The sequence below is a fragment of the Thalassophryne amazonica genome, chromosome 9, assembly GCF_902500255.1.
Source record: "Thalassophryne amazonica chromosome 9, fThaAma1.1, whole genome shotgun sequence".
Taxonomy (NCBI): domain Eukaryota; kingdom Metazoa; phylum Chordata; class Actinopteri; order Batrachoidiformes; family Batrachoididae; genus Thalassophryne; species Thalassophryne amazonica.
In genome coordinates, this window is record NC_047111.1 from 40,299,074 (window position 1) to 40,318,758 (window position 19,685).

General features: G+C 40.8%; 1 protein-coding gene and 1 non-coding gene across 2 annotated transcripts in view; both read left to right on the forward strand.

The window, feature by feature from the left end:
* The window catches only part of larp1 (La ribonucleoprotein 1, translational regulator), a 162,476-nt gene that overhangs the window by 107,288 nt on the left and 35,503 nt on the right, over window positions 1-19,685 (forward strand). The window contains exons 5-8 of the mRNA XM_034179048.1: window positions 2,543-2,693; window positions 7,451-7,585; window positions 8,055-8,207; window positions 16,402-16,565. Coding sequence (XP_034034939.1) covers window positions 2,543-2,693; window positions 7,451-7,585; window positions 8,055-8,207; window positions 16,402-16,565 — 603 coding nt within the window. The remainder of the gene's footprint in view (window positions 1-2,542; window positions 2,694-7,450; window positions 7,586-8,054; window positions 8,208-16,401; window positions 16,566-19,685) is intronic.
* LOC117518028 lies at window positions 4,841-4,922 on the forward strand. The gene has a single exon (XR_004562898.1). It is a non-coding gene; the product is annotated as a small nucleolar RNA SNORD111 (small nucleolar RNA).

The following is a 19,685-nucleotide window of genomic DNA, read 5'->3' on the forward strand; positions in this document are numbered from 1 at the left end:
TCACTTTAAGACTCAATAAAATGTTCTTCAATTTCATTTCAATTTCAATTTAATCAGGTTATAAAGCGCCAAATTACAATAAAATCCATCTCAAGGCGCCTCACATAGAACAGTTCAACATAAAAAATTAAAATAAATAAATAAAAATGTAACAATTCAAATACGTAATTAAAAACAGAAGTAAAAGAATAAAACAGATAAAAAAATAAAAACTATTCATAAGAAAGAGAATAAAAATAGGCTTTAAGTCTTGACTTAAAAATGTCCACGGACTCCGACTGTCTCGCGGTCGCAGGAAGACCGTTCCACAGAGCAGGTGCACAATAAGAAAAAGCTCTTTGACCCACTGACATAGAAAACCTGTAAAACCTACTTTTAGTACACAAAAAATTCACAAGAGGTATCGATAAGGGAATCAATAAGGAATCGGATCGATAAGCGGAATCGATAATGATATCGATAAAATCTTATTGATACCCATCCGTAATAAACACAGGGGCAAAGTCAAGGATCATCGACATGTCAGTCTGCAACATTGTGAGGTGATTTTCGATACACTTGATGAAGTTCTGAGGTATGTTTTTTCATTATATTCGATTTATTTTTCATTTTATTAATGTATTTCCACTAGTGACACACAGTTCTTGTTTCTGTAAAAATAACTAAATTTGACACATTCAGTTCTATAAAATTCAGCTTGACGCATGAATACTAGATCTATTGTTTGAAATTCAACTGTGGAGGAAATACTAATGATCCTGACTTTGTCATCGTGGCAACTCATAATATGTGGAGAAAAAAAACCCAGTTATGTGATACCGCTGTGCGGTTGTGTGTACTGTAATTATGCAGGGGTGGCTCTGGGTTCAAATCTCGCCCCTGCCACATTTCTCCATGTAATATGGAGTTGCGTCAGGAAGGGCATCTGGCATAAAACCTATGCCAATTCAACATACAGATCCACCTTGGATTTGCTGTGGCGACCCTGAGTGCGAAACAAGTGAGCAGCTGAAGGGACTTACTGGTGTGATTTGGAGGTTATAAGAATTTTGTGTTGATTTTATGGATTTTCTCACTTGCTTATACAGGTGGACCCTCAAAGGGTTTGACATGTATGAGAATGGCCTTGATCCATTTTTATTTTGCAATGATGATGCTATTGTGTGACGATAAAATGCTTATCTTGGACAGTTGGATTCAGTTGATTAGTTTATTGAGCTGATAGTCAGAATTCTATTGTGGGAGTTTCATTATAAAGCTTCCCGTTTTCAGTCTTTTTGTTGGTACAGTCAGATAAGTACTTTCACCTCAATATAGGGTTACACAAAATTCCACATTTCCGAGGACTAATACTATGATTACCTAATTTACAGGTAACCAGTAATGTTTGCAGATCTTGCATAAAAACAAACACGTGTCTGTAGTTTTGTGCAGCATTCATTACTTTCCAGTCATTGTCTGACTTCAGCACTGGGCCATTCTGTAATATTTAGAATTCATGAATTAAGGTTTAAGTTCAGATTAGAGTCTGTATTTCGACTGACTTGAGAACTCATATCTGTGTAACTAAGTATCTCCGCTGTTTCACATGATATATATATATATATATATATATATATATATATATATATATATATGCAGCATGATTTGCAGCTTTCTTTGGTGAGTGTGAAAATAATTTGGAAACTTAAATGTACGCCATTACATATGTGATGGTATGGTCCATCTGGAAAGTATTCACAGCGCTTCAACTTTTCCATATTTGGTTATGTTAGTCTTATTCCAAAATGGATGAAATACATCACTTCTACAAACAATATCCCGTAATGATAACGTGGAAAAGGTTTTTCTGAGATTTTTGCAAATTTATTAAAAATAAAAACTAAGAAATCTAAAGCTAAACTAAGACAAATGTGTGTCTTTCCAAATAATTTCCAGTCAACTGAATTTACCCCAGGTGGACTCCGATTAAGCTGGAGAAACATCTCAAGGATGATCATTGGAAACAGGATGCAACTGAGCTAAATTTTGAGCTTCATGGCAAAGGCTGTGAATACTTATATACATGTGATTTCTTAGTTTTTTTTTATTTTTAATAAATTTGCAAAAATTTTAGATAAACTTTTTTTTCATGTTGTCATCATGGGGGTGAGTAGAATTTTGAGGGAATAAATGAATTTAGTCCATTTTGTAATAGGGCTGTAACATAAAATGTGGAAACAGTAAAGTGCTGTGAATACTTTCAGGATGCATTGTATAAAGAATACAGACATACACAAAATAAATGATTTAAAGTTAATTTTATAGCATTTGTAAATTACGATATTAATGGTCATGACAGAAGACAATTGATGTCATGATTAGTTATGATTTTGAGTGTGATACATCAGAGCACAATTTTATGAGCAAAAAAAAAAAAAAAAAATCAGACTTGAAGCTTGTAATTTCCCACTTGTCAAAATGACATATATGCAGCATTAAGCCTTTGTTGATGGGTTATTACTTTTCTCTTACTATCTGCATGAACCTGTATGCTTTGCAGGCCCCGAAGAGGATGACTGCGAAGAAAGAGTCAAAAGAGAAGAGGGAAAGCAATGAGGAGAGCAAGGAGAACCTGAAGGCCAAGTCAGACGACTCTGGTGAGGAGAAAAACGGTGACGATGACTCCCAGAAGAATGGGTCGAAGAAAAAAGGTGAATTAACAAATAACACATGGTATACGTCAACACACACTAAGCTTTAGCCTGCTGTTTAATGATAAACCATGATATCTAATAGAAAATACTTCAAGGTTTTGCACAGTAAACAGGGTGACTGTCAAAAGATGGATAATAAATTTTTGCTGGTTGTTGATTTTTCAGAATCTGCAGAACATTTCAGTGATGTGTAGTAAGTTCTCTCAGGCCTCGACTTGTGTAGCACAGAACATAAATGCATGTACAGATTTAGTTTAAAAGGGAAGTGCACTTAAAGTTGTATATGATTTTCAGCTCAATTTTAAATTTGAGAACTTAGAACTCCCATTACTTGCTGGTTTGCACCCACTGTTCTTCTCAGCCTGCAGGCTTCAAGCATATGAGCAGGGCAGCTGTTTCCATGTTGGTGTTACAAGTACTTGAACTTAAAATCCAGAAATTTTTAAGTAATTAATTAGCATTTTATTGAATGAAATAAGTATTTGTCACTTAACTACCAGCAAGAATTCTGGCTCTCACAGACCTGTTACTTTTTCTTTAAGAAGCCCTCCTATTCTGCACTCTTCACCTGTATTTATTGCACATGTTTGAACTCGTTACCTGTATAAAAGACACCTGTCCACACAGTCAATCACACTCCAACCTGTCTACCATGGCCAAGACCAAAGAGCTCTCTAAGGACACCAGGGACAAAACTATAGACCTGCACAAGACTGGGATGGGCTACAGGACAACAGGCAAGCAGCTTGTTGAGAAGATGACAGCTGTTAGCGTAATTATTAGAAAATGCAAGAAGCACAAGATGATGGTCAGTCTTCCTGGGTCTAGGGCTCCATGCAAGATCTCACCTCATGGGGTAAGGATGATTCTGAGAAAGCCCAGAACTTCACAGGAGTACCTGCTCACTGACCTGAAGAGAGCTGGGACCACAGTTGCAGAGATTACATTAGTAACACACTATGCTTTCATGGTTTAAAATCCTGCAGGGCACGCAAGGTCCTGCTACTCAAGCCAGCACATGTCCAGGCCCGTTTGAAGTTCATCAGTGACCGTCTGGATGATCCAGAGGAGGCATGGGAGAAGGTCATGTGGTCAAATGAGACCAAAAGCTGTTTGGTATCATCTCCACTCGCCATGTTTGGAGGAAGAAGAAGGATGAGTACAACCCCAAGAACACCATCCCAACCTTGAAGCACGGGGATGAAAACATCATTTTTGGGGGTGCTTTTCTGCAAAGGGGACAGAACAACTGCACCGTATTGAAGGGAGAATGGATGGGGTCATGAATCATGAGCTTTGGAAAACGACCTCCTTCCCACAGTAAGAGCATTGAAGATGGGTCATGGCTGGGTCTTCCAGCATGACAATGACCCGAAACACACAGCCAGAGCAACTAAGGAGGGGCTCCGTAAGAAGCATTTCAAGGTCCTGGAGTGGCGGAACCAGTCTCCAGACCTGAACTTGATAGAAGATCTTTAAAGGTAGCTGAAACTCAAAACTTGAAAGATCTGGTGAAGATCTGAATGGAGGAGTGGACCAAAATCCCTGCTGCAATGTGCAAACTTGGTCAAGAACTACAGGAAACATTTGACCTCTGTATTTGCAAACAAAGGTTTCTGTACCAAATATTAAGTTCTGATTTTCTATTGTATCAAATACTTATTTCATGCAGTAGCATGCAAATTAATTATTTAACAGTCATACAATGTGATATTCTTGATTTATTTATTTATTTTTTTAAGATTCTGTCTCTTACAATCGGAGGGTACCTACGATAAAAAAAAAAACTTGCAAAATGGACAATCGATCAAATACTTATTTTTCCCACTGTATTTAGACGTGTGCTTCAGGCTACCAGTCTGTCATTGGACGAAACACTTAGTCTGCATCACCCCAGTCCACCCAGCTGTAAATGGGTGCCAGCATTTAGCTCGTGAAGTACCCTACAATGACCTGGCATCCCATACAGGGGGAGTTGTTGGCTGGCTCAGTTCAGAGGTTACATCTTTTGAAGGCTGTGTTTTGCAAACATCTAGCCTTCTGAGATTGCAAAGGCTGTACCATTTGAGAAATGGGGCAGTCTGGCTCAGGGAGCATTTTTAGATTGCACTATTAGCTACCTAGTTGTGTAGAACATGCAGATGTGCTGTGGAAGTGATGAGTTTTTCATGTCTCTTCTCTGATTAAACATCAGTGGAGACAATTTTGATAACTCTGATCTCGGCATTGAAGTGGGGCAGTTATGATGTCAGACTTTTATTAAACGCATCATGCAAAAGCAGAATAAATATTTTAAAAGCAAAATGTTAATGATTGGTGTTCAGAAAACTAACATAGCGCACAATGCCACCTTTTCACAGTAAAGCTTTCTTTCTACTAGTGGTGTCATGGATCACAAAAGCCAGGATTCAGATGGGATACACTTTTTCAAGCCACATATTACAGCCACATAGATACAGAAAAAAAGACACGCTACTTTGTTCATATATTTTTTTTTAAATAACAGTGCATAATGAAAATAAGGACCTTTTGCCTGTGGTTTTGAATGAAAACAAAGTGTTCAATGTTTTGCAGAATATTTTAAAATAAAATAGTTTCTTAAACAAGAGATGAGGATGTCTATATTGTCTGATGAGAAGGTAACAATTTTATTTGTAATCCTTTCTGGATGAATATGTTCATTCTACACACTGATCTGGGCAAACAAAAGGTCAAACAGTCAAGTAATACACTTGAACGTTTCAGAGCTGTGGACTTTGAGCCACCGCGGCTGCACACGCACATCAACTGCGACATTCTGTTCAGTGGACTCACAGCTACACAGGGAAGAGATGACTGTCACTTTGTCCTCAACTCATATATATATATATATATATATATATATATATATATATATATATATATATATATATATATATATATATATATATATATATATATATATATATATATATATATATATATATATATAAACAGGCTGTGTGAGCACAAAGCAGTTGCATCTGTCCCCCTCAGATTGATTTTACCACATCAAAATGAACACAGTTATCGCATTATAAATAAGTCACCATGACACAAAATCACACTTATGTAAACTCTGCAGTTAATCCATGGCTCTGACCTATGTGGGTTGGTCCGTACAATCATGGATCAACCATGATCCGTGTTACACCAGTACTTTTTACGTAGCCTCCGATAATTTGGTGTGAAAATGCTTTTGTTTTGAAGCTCATTTGGGGGGAAAAAGCTATATGTAGGGAAGTAAACCACATACCAGGTACCCCAAATAAATGTGAAACATTTAATTCTATAGAATTAAAAATATAAGAAACATACAGAATACTACACTCACAATAGCCAAAAACATGAATAAATGAGACTGCAAATTTGCCATTCACCAGCAGCTATACATATTGCTGATAATGGATTGTGCAATGTTAGAAAACAGTGTGCAGGTTTTGAATTCTGCACAACTGTTTTTTTTTTTTTTTTTTAAATAAAAGTTTTAAAGTAATGTCAGCTACACTTACCACAACCAACAGGAGTTGCTTTCACTGATTTGGATGGTTTGCAACAGTAAACGCAGTGAGTGTTCTGACTGTAATGGTCTAGTTCAAAAATAATGAAGCCTAACTACTGATTACCATTGCATTTGTCATGAACAAGCCGTTATTTTATTTAGCACCATCCAGATTTATCTGAGAGTTGCCTATAGTCTCTTTGACAGGTACTGAAAATTTCATGGAAAAATTCTGCACTGTTCCAGAGATATGCACAAAATTTACTCCAAAAATAGTACATTTTTCATCAATTTTGTGTGACATTGATATTTAGCATTATCATTTAAAGTTGAATGTTAAAGAAATAACCTTGTATTTTGTCAGTTTGTTTGTGCTTCATACTAACACACAGTAATACATTTTTGTAAAGGTAGAAATGTCATTTCCTATAAAAAGCAAGGTAAAACTTGCAAGCGTTAACGCTAAGAATAAGTCCTTGATTTATTTGTGTCAAAACCTTAGCTATATCTCCTACTCTGCTTCAATAGAATAATTATATTACTTGTTCAATAATACCAGGAAGTAATGGACAGAATTCCGTTATTTCAGGCTTCTGTAGACTAAAGAAGATACCTGCAACTGTGTCGCAAGCGTTACGCTCTAGCACATTATAGTATATATATGCACTGATCATTTCTAGCAATGACTGAACTGAGACCAGTAGAACTATTGAAACTCTGATATATAACCATACCTAAAATGATAACATTTCACAAAAAAGACTACTTTTAAATTTTGATGTTTTTGTCACACTTTGGTTTTATTATTTCTGAACTAGGCCTAATGGCAGAGTTGGACCTCAGTGAAGACTTTTGGGTCATGATGTGACTTCCTGTCTCTTCCTGTACTTACAGTCAGCACTGTGGCCACGTCACTTAAAACTGCTTGTCATTCTGTGTCCTATTGTGTTCAGTTTCTGTCACCCACATGTCTGAACCCTTTTTTATATTCAGGGTGGCTTAATGTGAGGAGAACACTGGTGAAACCTGTTGGCCAACAGCAGTACTGCAACTGACTTAAATCTTAGCACACCTTGTCAAAAATAAATAAATAATTATTATTATATGATTTTGAGTGTGAGGAGTTTTGCTCAGAGTATACCAAATTTAATCAGAAGTACAAAAGGTATTTAACAAGTACATGCGCTATAACATGTTTTTTTATTATTTGTTATTATTATTTTGTTGTTCACAGGCAACAAGCAGAAGTGGGTTCCCCTGATGATTGAGGTGAAGTCTGAGGGCCCGAGGGAACGCTCAGCCTCCAAGAACAACAGCAGGCAGAACGAAAACCTCCGCTTGCCTCCCAACACCAGAAACGACCTCAGAGGTTAGTTTGTTCTCAGTTTGTGCCAACAGAGTGGCCTAGCATTGCTGGGAGTCACAAGACTGGCAGTGTGTTGCGATAGCGTAGGTTTCAGGTCGTGGATTGAAAAAGACCTTGATGAAGAACTCCCTCCCACTTTTATATCCCTTCTTGCAGTTTAATATGTCAAAACATACTAGCCAGTGTTTTTGTCACTGTTTATCAAATCAGTGCTACTGCATGTACAGTTTTTGATTTTATTTTGTCTTTTGTCATCTACTTTAACTCTTTCTACTGACAGCCTCTTTGTGTACAGTACATAAGAAAGCTGATAGTGTAAATAGGATAGAAAAGTCACAATTCAGTAATCAAAACAACCATTTCAAGTTCTTATTTTCACTAAACCATATTTAATTAGGTATTTTTTTCCCCTTCAGTCCAGTCTACTGAAATGTTTGTGCTGCAAAGAGGATTATTGTTACTCTCCCGCCAGACTGGCATAGTCAAAAGTATGAGCGGGAGTGGCGTGACGACCATGACGAGGTGTCAAGTGTGAAGAGTGAGGGGACGCCCTTCCGCGGTGGGTTCAGAGGTCGTGGACGTGGGAGAGGAAGAGGCCGGGGGCGAGGCAGAGGTGGAGGGCGAGGTATGTTATCACTCAAAAATGAATAGTGTGAAGAAACAAAGTGAAAACATTAAAAGTACGAGGTCTGTGATAAAAGTAACGGACCTTATTATTTTTTTCAAAAACCATATGGATTTGAATCGTGTGATTACATCAGACATGCTTGAACCCTCGTGGGCATGCAAGAGTTTTTTCACGCCTGTCGGTTACGTCATTCCCCTGTGGGCAGTCTTTGAGTGAGGAGTCGCCCACCCTCTCGTCGTTTTTTCATTGTTTATGAATGGCTCAGAGACTGCTGCTTTGTTTGATAAAAATTTTTTCAAAAACTGTAAGGCACAACTGAGTGGACACCATTCGATAAATTCAGCTGGTTTTCGGTAAAAATTTTAACGGCTGATGAGAGATTTTGGTCTGGTAGTGTCGCCGTAAGGACGGCCCACGGTGCCTGACGGCGATCTGCACTTCGAGGCGGCAGCGTCTCACCGTTTCAAGTTGAAAACGTCCACATGTCAGGCTCTGTTGACCCAGTAAGTCATCAGAGAACAGAGAACTTTCAGAAGAAGTTGGCATGAGGAGTTTATTCGGACATTCCATTGTTAACAGACATTTTGTAATGAAAGAATGTGTGGACAGTCGCATGTCGGGCCGGACCCGACCGCGGGGGGTCGCGACAGGAAAAACACCTCAGTTGGAAACCTTAACGGGCAAGTTGGACCATGCCCAAGCTGTTAAACAATTTCTCAGTTACTCACTTGTTGAAAGCCATCAAAAGCCGCCTGAATTTTACAAATGGTTTTCAACACGGAGGTGTTTTTCCTGTCGCGGCGCACACAGATTCGCCGAGTCATTTTGCGCGCACGTCTTTCATTAAAAAAATGTCCTTAAACAGTGGAATGTCCGCATAAAGTCCTCATGCCGGCCTCTTCTGAATCTTCTCTGTTCTCTCACGATGTCCTGGGTGAATTAAGCCTTAAATTAGGATGTTTTCAGGTCGAAACAGGCCGACGATGGCGCCTGGAAGCGCTGCACGACGTCCTGCTCTGTGGGAAGTCCTTACAGCGACAGAAACACCCCATAATCTCTCAGCCGTTAAACTTTTCACCGAAAACCAGCTTAATTTCTCGAATAGTGTCCACTCGGATATCCCTCACAGGTCCAGAAAAAATGTTGATAAAGCAACGCGCGCCGTCCGCAGTGGCTATTCAGACAAAGAGATTCCGACGGGCGGGGTGGAGCACTCCTCACTCAAGGCCTGCCCACAGGCGAATGGCGTCACCGACACGCGTGAAAGAACTCACTCATGCGCACGAGGGTTCAAGCATGTCTGACATAAAAACATATGAATCAAATCCATTTATTTTTTGAAAAAATAAAAAGGACCGCTTTTTTCATCACAAACCTCATATATTTGAGTTATACAGTTATAGGTGAAAAACAGATACTAACGTTAATACACACTTTTGTTTACATTTGTTGTTATATGTATTTGTTGTTAAGACCGTTAATGTAGGGTGAAGTGACGCTATTGTACTTTATATGCCACTTACCGGCTTTGTTTAGCCTTCTTGGCTAGCAAGGTACGGTTGGCTAAATTAACGGTAGCTCATCTGGCTATAGTTAGCTTACTTTTGTGATTTATACTTTTATTTTACATGGTGTAGATTTTAATGGTTCTTCAGTTTATGGGTTCTTTAATAGATGTCAACAGACGGTATCTAAGTTTGGCGTTTCCATTAGAAAGCATGTAGAGTATGGATTTTGTCTTCCTATAGAGGGTTTTTATGTGACGTATCGGTCACGTCATTTTGTGTCCCGTGGCCATTCTGGATTACGACGCGGTGACCGCTGTGATGCGCTGTGTACATTTGGTGAACAATTGCAGAAGCTTCAACGTCGGTGTGAAGAAGCCTTACGGCACCGTGGCGCAGAGAGAGATCCGCCACTACCAGAAATCCACTGCTCCCAGAATTTTATTTTATTTTATTCAGCAATAAAATTATATAAGAATACATAAAAATACTGCAGAGGATAACACAAGAATGTTTCCAATACGGATGCTTATTTACATTGTGGTCCTCCAGCACCGAGCTGCTGATCCGCAAGCTGCCCTTCCAGCGCCTGGTGAAAGAAATCGCTCAGGACTTCAAGAGACCTCTGCTTTCAGAGCTCCACTATGATGCTCTGCAGGAAGCCAGCGAGGCTGACCTGGTCGGCAGCTTCCTAGTTCACAATATCGCAGTGTGACACTGTCAGCCAGTTTGTTACATCACCACTAAATTCACTATTTGGTACAAGATACGGATCCACTAAACCAACTGCTACACATCTATCACAATAAATAGCTTTATCTCAAGGATTTGAAGCATCATAATAATCATACATTCTCTCCATTTTTCTATCATGCGCCAGTCTCCTTGTAATCCAGAATGGAGACGGCACCTGTCCTGCAGCAAATCGGTCATGTGATTGAAAACCCTCTATAGTAAGCTAGCAGCGTGAACTTTAGATAGATACCTAAAACATATTACATCATAGCTTCTGTTTCTATAATAAAATAACCATATTTATATCTTAGCTTACTAGCTATAATTTAGTTTTACAAGTCTACAGACTGGGTAGACGTATATTACAATCTTCTCCTGTATGAATATTTAGGTTTTAGGTTCTAGCTGCTATAATATTATGTAGTAACTGTATTTCTTGTACATGTTGTTTACTACCTTGATTGTGTAAATATCACTTATATACATGCTGTCCATATTCTTGAGCCGCTTCGGTGGGTAGGGAGAGTTCCCATGGGATAAAAAAGCTTTTCAGCCTACCATCTCACCTAAGTGGCTCTACTCTTCTGTTTTTTAAGATAACGAGGTCTGCAAGAAAAATAACGTACCTTTTTATTTTTTTCAAAAACTATATGGATTTGAATCACGTGCAATTACATCAGCCAACCTTGAACCCTCGTGCGCATGCGTGAGTTTTGTCACACTGTCGGTTACGTCATTTGCCTGTGGGCAGGCTTTGAGTGAGGAGTGGTCCACCCCCCTCGTCGGAATTCCTTTGTCTGACTTCTTCCTGAGAGACTGGCGCTTTGCTTTATCAAAATTTTTTCAGAACCTGTGAGGCAGATCGAAGTGGACACCATTCGAGAAATTCAGCTGGTTTTCGGTGAAAATTTTAACGGCTGATGAGAGATCATGGAGTCTTACTGTTGCTTTAAGGACTTCCCATGGAGCGGGACGTCGCGCAGCGCTCCGAGGCGCCGTCGTCAGCCTGTTTTGATCTGAAAACATCCAAATTTAAGCCTCTGTTGACCCAGGACTTCGTGAGAGAACAGAGAAGTTTCAGAAGAGCTCGGGATCAGCAGTTTATGCGGACATTCCACTGTTAAAGGAGATTTTGTAATGAAAGACGTGCGGATGGATTGGCGCGTCGGCAGGCAGCCGGCGCAGCGCGCCGCCACAGGAGAAACACCTCTGTGTTGATAACCATTTGTAAAAACCAGGCGGCTTTTGATGGCTTTCAGTAGAGTGAGTATCTGAGAAATTGTTTAACAGCTGGACATGATCCAACTTGTCCTTAAGGCTTCCAACGGAGGTGTTTTTCCTGTGGTGGCGCGCCGCGCCGGCTGCCTGCCAACACGCCAATCCGTCCACATGTCTTTCATTACAAAATCTCCTTTAACAGTGGAATGTCCGGATAAACTGCTGATCCCGACCTCTTCTGAAAGTTCTCTGTTCTCTCACGACGTCCTGGGTCAACAGAGGCTTAAATTTGGAGGTTTTCAGCTCGAAACAGGCTGACGACGGCACCTCAGAGCGCGGCGCGACGTCCCGCTCCGTGGGAAGTCCTTAAAGCGACAGTAAGACTCCATAATCTCTCATCAGCCGTTAAAATTTTCACCGAAAACCAGCTGAATTTCTCGAATGGTGTCCACTTCGATCTGCCTCACATGTTCTGAAAATTTTTGATAAAGCAAAGCGCCAGTCTCTCAGGAAGAAGTCAGACAAAGGAATTCCGACGAGGGGGTGGACCACTCCTCACTCAAAGCCTGCCCACAGGCGAATGACGTAACCGACAGGCGTGAAAAAACTCTTGCATGCCCACGAGGGTTCAAGCTTGTCTGATGTAATCACACGTGATTCAAATCCATATAGTTTTGGAAAAAAATAAAAAGGTCCGATACTTTTCTCACAGACCTCGTATTTACATAGACTTTAGTATACACTAGTAGAGTTCTGCCTTAGAATTGGAATGTATAATAGAAGATATACCTTACTAAATTTTCATAAAGTCACAAATACAGCCAAATGCATACGTTCACCTTTTAAACCGGGGGGTGTTGGGGGCACCAGGACCGCCTAGGTTGTTTGTAGTGTTTTATAATTCTTATTTAAAAAAAAAAAGAAAAAGTAATAGCTTTTATTTTTGTCACTATCCATCTAACATAACCAGAACAAAATGAGTATGTTATGACACAGTGACTGATTGATATTGAACCAGTGTGCAAAGTTACCTCTGTATTTCCTGATGATTTTCACTTCTGGGGCGCTTGAAGTTTTTAAATTCCTGCAGTCATTTGTGAGTACACTAACAAAGGGTCTGACTGATTGGTTTTATGTACTGTGAAACTTGATCAGTTGTGTAGATGTGCTGACTTGCCATGTGAGTGAGGAAGTCTTCCTGTCACTTCTCTGTTTGAATATCAATAGAGAGAATTTTCATAACTTGATCTAAGCATTGAGGCAAACACACATTGATTTATATCTTGTATTTGCATTTGCAAACTTTTTTTTTTTACTTTCACGTTTGATACTCTGTGTGCTTCTTACCCTGTGTGCTGCTATACAATACTGCTGGAACATCAATTTCCCTGAGGGAGTCTTTCCATGGGGTCAATAAAGTTCTGTCTAATCTATTGGAATATGTTTGAGCACACTTTTTTACACATTGGTGGCTACATTTGCATGATGTCATAAAATTTCTTGTGGTATCGGGTGGTGTTACAGTCAACATGCGCTCCGCCCGTTACTCGGCATGCGATGATACGATAATCTATCTTGGTCCAGACTCTCTGCAGCATAGCCGGTGTGATTGAGGGGTGCACAGACATTCTGTGGGTGAGAAAAGAAAGTTTTTGAGTTCATGTGTTTGTGGTCACCATATTAATAAACATATTCCATTAAGCTTTGATATGTTTGCTACTTGAAATCAAGGAATGTTTTTGTGCTCATTCTGCATATAAATTACCCCTTCTGTAAAAGTCTTACTTGTGCACTGAGTGGTGACCGGCCAGCTCTGTTCATTCTTGTACATGTGTGTGTGCAGTGTGACAGTTTCAGGGTCATAGTGAGTTAAAATAAATAGAGAAGTTTGAGCAGATGTTGTTTTAGCTTGCCCTGTCAAACTTTGGTTCTGGTTGAAGTTCTGCCTTCATGTTTTGTGGTTTATCAACCTTATTTATTCTCAACAATGCTGTAAAGAGAAGTGTGTTAGAATGAGGGTGAGCCAAGGAAACAGGAGAGAAAAGGCAGATTTCCCTCAAAGCCTGTTGGTTTTGGCAGGATGTTTCCTTCCCCCCTGTTGTTCTCACCCCGCCTCACTTTTTCTCCTCGCCTTTTTTTTTTTTTTTTGCTGTCACTATCTTTTGACAGTGTGTTTTCTGCCGCATCGGTGACATTGCATGTTCAACAGATTTTGAGTCTGATTCATAAAAATGTTAACCTCAAAAAAATGCCATGAGTGTGTTCTATGGGAGTCTTGACTTAGGTGAGGCTGTGTACTGGCAAGGTGGACTTACTCACTCGGCTCCCTTTTTCTCTGGGCTAGCCAGCAACAGACGCTGAAAGCGCAGATTATTGACCCCTACAAGCTCTGTAGCTGCTGCTGCTGCTGCTGCTGCTGCTGCTGCTGCTGCTGCTGCTGCTGCTGCTGCTGCTGCTGCTGCAGAAGCCAACAAGGTGGAGGTGTACTGGTATGGCCTACTGTTATTAAGGATGAGCCAGCTGGGTTGAAGATGAACTTAGAATCAACTCCCAAACCTACTGCTAGTTTTTCGAAGATACTTTCTTCAAACGGTGGTACAGGAAAAAGTCTGCATCATTCATGAAGGTCATGATTTTTATGCAGGACAATGTTCCATCACATGCATTCAAGTACTCCACTGCTGGGCTAGTCAGCACAAAGACTGCAAAGATGACTGATTTAGGACATGGCCCCCTTCCTCACCTGACTTAAACCCTATTAGAAGTTGTGGGCTTTTCTTAATAAATGTGAATTTTACAGTGTGGGAAAACGATACACATCTTTGAATTGCATTCAGGAGGCTGTGTTTGCTGCTACATGGAAAGTTGAACAACAGATGAAGAAACAGACAGACTGCAGTAAAGGAAGGCTCATGGCAGTTGTTGAAAAAGAAACGTGGTTATATTGATCACTGAATATTTTTGAAATGTCAAAAGTGTTTATTTTGGAGTTTGTTATATTTGCTCAAATGAAAATTATATTAGGGTACATTACAAGTGAAGCCCCCATCAGCCATAGCAAGAATGTGCAGGAACCAGGCCGAAACGGCAACTATTACCATCATCGTACACAGTCGGGAGGAAAAGAGGCATGGTCAGCAGTGTTAGAACGCATCCAGACTACCTTGTCCACACCTGCACGATGGCATCCAAAGCGTATGTAGACAACAGTTTAGATGACACAAAATGCTGTCAGACGGCCATAAAAGGCGCTGAAGACTGCCCGATGTCCAAACATCTGGATAAGAAACATGGAACGGGAATGGGAGGGAGCGCTGTGTTCCTCACACACAGAAATGATCACTCAACTGTGTGTGTGTGTGTGTGTGTGTGTGTGTGTGTGTGTGTGTGTGTGTGTGTGTGTGTGTGTGTGTGTGTGTGTGTGTGTGTGTGTGTGTGTGTGTGTGTGTGTGTGTGTGTGTGTGTGTTCAAAAAGGCTACACGAGCCACTAAGTGCGCGTGCCACTGTACATCTTTGCTGAAAATTTGCTGGCAGTTGGGCAAGCAGTCACACCATGCGTTAGACACAGCCTTTGCAGCAAACTTTAATTTCTTTTTTGCTCACTTCAGGAGCACAACGCAAGTCTGTACACCGTGATGTTGGTTGGATTATCACATGGGATTTAATTTTTGCAGCTGGGGTGAAGCTTTTCACCACAGGCTGTGGTTTGGTTCCTGTGCACTCTGCGCTGTGACAGGATCGTGGTTCCGTTCTGGAGGTGAGTTTCGCGTTTAATAATTTTGTCACGTCCTGGGATACAGTTCCACATCACACCTCCTACAGAGTTTAGATGGTGATCAGGTAATAATATGCATATTACAGCGGTGAGATCCGTTCAGCTCCATGCCTGACGTGCACTGAGACGCATTACTGCACACGAGACCACGGAGAGACGCAGCGGCACACGGTATTTTCGGTTTGATACCACGCTGTTCACATTCACTGTATATGATGAATGCATGCCACATACGTGTTATTACATATCAACATTTCCTTTGCCCTCCCTGGCCAGGGTCCAGTGGAGGTGGACATCCCACAACATGCTGCCAGGCTTTGCTGTGACAGATCAATCTCAGAGCACAATGAACCGCGATCAGATCGTTTCAGATGCTGTTTTTATGCCGTCAGAATATGTAGACTTCAATCAGATGATGCAAAAACTGCATATAGACTGCCGTCAGATGTGAATTCCATCTCGATGGTGCCAAGAGTGTTTTAAACTTGTGCAACACATTTGGGACAGCCAAGCAAATGGGACCAAATATGTAGATGCTCACAGACTGCCATCCGTTGGTCTTCTTACCCCAGGTCAGTATTTTGCGATTGTGGCTGGATGTGTCATTCTGACACAATTCAGCTTCAATCAGCGTATGTGTGATGGGGGTATGAGTTGGGACAATTGTAATTCTTTGTTTGGTTGCATAATACTTCTGCGCACACACACAGACACACACACATTCCCCAGAGAAAGCCAAAACTCACCTCACTTTAGATTGACTGAAAGCGCTGCATTTGTTCAAGAACAAAAATAATCTTCAGAAATACGACTTGCCTAATAACTTTTGATGTAATTTCAATCGAGATGGCTTCAATAAACCTAATGTTTACATACTAAATTTCAGTTAGCCTAACAGTGACTGCAGCATTTGTTTGTTTTTAACCTTTTTATCTTATATTCTCTTGTTTTGTCAAGGCCAATATGAATACCACTACAGCTATAAGACGTATGACATGAAAGATGGTACCTATGGTCAGAAGTTCAGCAGTGCCGTGACCTATTACTATGACAACATGAGCAGCAACGACCTTTATTCTGTCGATCAGGACTTGCTGAAGGATTACATCAAAAGGCAGATGTAAGTAAAGATCTTTTTTTTTTTCTCTCCACGACCCCTTTCTCTTTCTTTAAGGTTAGCGTTTATTTGGTTACTGTCAGGCAGGGGTCGTGTCTGGCAGCATGCGTCTGTGCCGCACATCGAAGCATTCACCACCCTACATAGCCACCATGGATCCTGGATGGCAGACATATCAAAAGTAGCCATCTGTCTACTGCAGCCAGATGAAAGTTGAGCATCCTTAATGGGCTTTTCAGTTGTTGGGGTCCTTAACACTTGACAAGTGCATATGCTGGCTTTTGCCAAGAGAAATCTGCCATGGTCAAAATGCCATAGCTGATGTTTCTTCACAATACATGTGGTACACCCAGTGGTGGGCACACTTCCGATAATCCGATAACAGATAATTATCGAAGATAATAACGTTTTCATTATCGGTTTATCTTTTTAGATAACTTTAAAAACCATTATCGGACCAATTATCTTCCGATTAGTTTTTGTCTAACTTTTAAACCGATAAACAAAGTAAACAAAGCTGAACAGCGACAAGCATTTTTAAAATTTAAAATCAGTTCAGCACCCACCTGTTAAAAGTTTTGTAACAGCCGCACAGTTATAACCTCTGCAAACAGAAGAGAACTGCTTGTATGAAAAGCGTCCCAATCCTCTGCAGACAAAGGAGAAATGGCCAAAAAAAAAAAAACATTTCCTTTAACACCATACCGATATGCTGGCAATATCACCTAAGTCATCCAGAGGCATACATTTTTAACTTATGGTTCAAATTTTAACCAAACTAATTTTGGACAAGTTATTTAAAATTACTGTCATGTCTGAAGTTTTATAAAGTGAAAATATCAGATATATGTTTTAGTTTTAAAGTATTGTGCTAATTTTTAAGGTTTTGTGAGCACATGCTGTGCCTCGCAGTGCATTATGGGTAGGATGATGTAATCTCAGTAAGTCACGACAGGACAAATGCATTTCAGACACTCTGTTCAGGCTCCACGGACAACAGCATTAAACTCTAGTGCCTAAAACTCTCTTGAATATATTCTCTGCGTTTACAGACGTTGGTTTTGTATTTGCGTTTGTTAAATTCCACGCATTTTAAATGTAGCAGACACGGATTATCTGGAATTTTGTTTTCAAGGCCTCTACTGCCATCTACTGGCCAGTAGTGTTCATGGCAGTATTTGCCCTAAGTACTAAGTGTCTGGGAACCAGTAGATGGCAGTGTTCTGTTTATTTTGACCCCGGTTATATCAGATGATTGTCAAATCAACTTTTTGGCTTTGCAAATGGCTTTTTTTTTTTTTTTTTTTTTTTTTTTTAACAAATGAAGTTTAAAAACAAAACAACAGCAAAATAATAATAATAATAACATTACATGCCAGCTCTGCAGTGTTTGCACAGGCACAGTGCAAGCGTTTGGATGCTTGTAGCTTTTCAGCAGCAGGAACCCCTCACAACGGCCGCCGACCACAATAATACAAGGTCTGTTAGAAAAGTATCCGACCTTTTTATTTTTTTTCAAAAACTATATGGATTTGAATCACGTGTGATTGCATCAGTCAAGCTTGAACCTTCGTGCGCATGCGTGAGTTCTTTCAAGCCTGTCGGTTGCGTCATTCACCTGTGAACAGGCTTTGTGTGAGCACTGGTCCACCCTCTCGTCGTTTTTTTTATTGCGAATAAATGTCTGAACTATTTGGAGCTTTGCTGCATCAATTTTTTTCCAGAAACTGTGAGAGACCTCCAGGTGGACACGTTCGGAAAATTAATATGGCTTTCAGGGACGATTACACAGATTAAGGAGTGTTACTGCCGCTTTAAGGCCGGCCCACAGCGTCTAAGAGCATGCCGCGCTCCGAGCGCCGATCGACAGGCTCACACCCCGCTAAAACAACCAGATCATTTCCAATGTGAAGGCTTTGTTGATTCGGGACGTCGTCTGACTTTCACAAAAAGGCAGGAGACGTGGACATCAGCACTTTTTCGGCACATTCCACTGTTCAGGAGGTTTTTTCATGGAAAGAAAAGCGGAGGGACGCGCCACGGAGCCGTTCATTACGCAGCACAAAACCACCTCCGTGTTGGTCTCACGGGACGGCTTTCAGGTGGATTTCAGACGGCTGTCAGTTGCTTTTCAGTCATGTGATTATCTGAGAAATTGAGCATGAGCTGGACATGCCCCAACATGTCCTGTGAGGCTTCATCACGACGTTGCTTTGCGCCATGCGGCTCCACCGCGACGCGCGGAACTCCTTCGCACGTCTGTCTCAATGTGCCGAAAAAGTGCTGATGTCCACGTCACAATTCCTGTGCTAGTCAGACGACATACCGGATCAAGACAGCATCCAGTTTAGAAATGAACGGCACATTCCACTGTTACAGGAGTTTTTGTCATGGAAAGAGGAGCGGAATTCCGATCTGGTTGTGTGTTAAAAGACAAGTTGGGACATGCCTATCTCGGCTTTCAGTGCTTACTAGTCGAGTGAGTATAAGAGAAATTGTGGAGAGCTGGGATTGTCCTCTGGCACTCCGAAACGGAGGTGTTCCTTTGTCTCGCTTCATCAGCGAATCGGTCGTGATGCGCGAAGCCTCCGCGCAGCTTTCCATGACAAAATCTCTTGTTAAAAGTGAAATCTGCCAGAAAATGGCTGATGTCCAGCTCTTCAGATAACCAGAGAAATTGCACACGACGGTCCCGGCTCCACACAGCCATCCGTTTAGAAATGATGTGGTGGTTTCTGCCTCTCGATGGCGGCTCGGAGCGCGGCGCGCCGTGCGCCATTGTGGGCCGTCCTTAAAGCTGTAGTAACACTCCTTATTCTCTGTGAAGCCCGTAAAATTTTCACCGAAAGCCAGATAAATTTTTCGAATGGTTTCCAGCTGCCTGTTTCTAACAGTTTCTGAAAAAATTCTGATGGAAAAAAAGCCCAAATCATTCCGCCATTTCCTGGCAATGAAACAACGACGAGAGGGGTGGAGCAGTGCTCACTCAAAGCCTGCCCACAGGCGAATGACGCAACCGACAGGTGTGAAAAAACTCACGCATGCGCACGAAGGTTCAAGCTTGGCTGACGTAAAAACATATGAATCAAATCCATATAGTTTTTGAAAAAAATAAAAAGGTCTG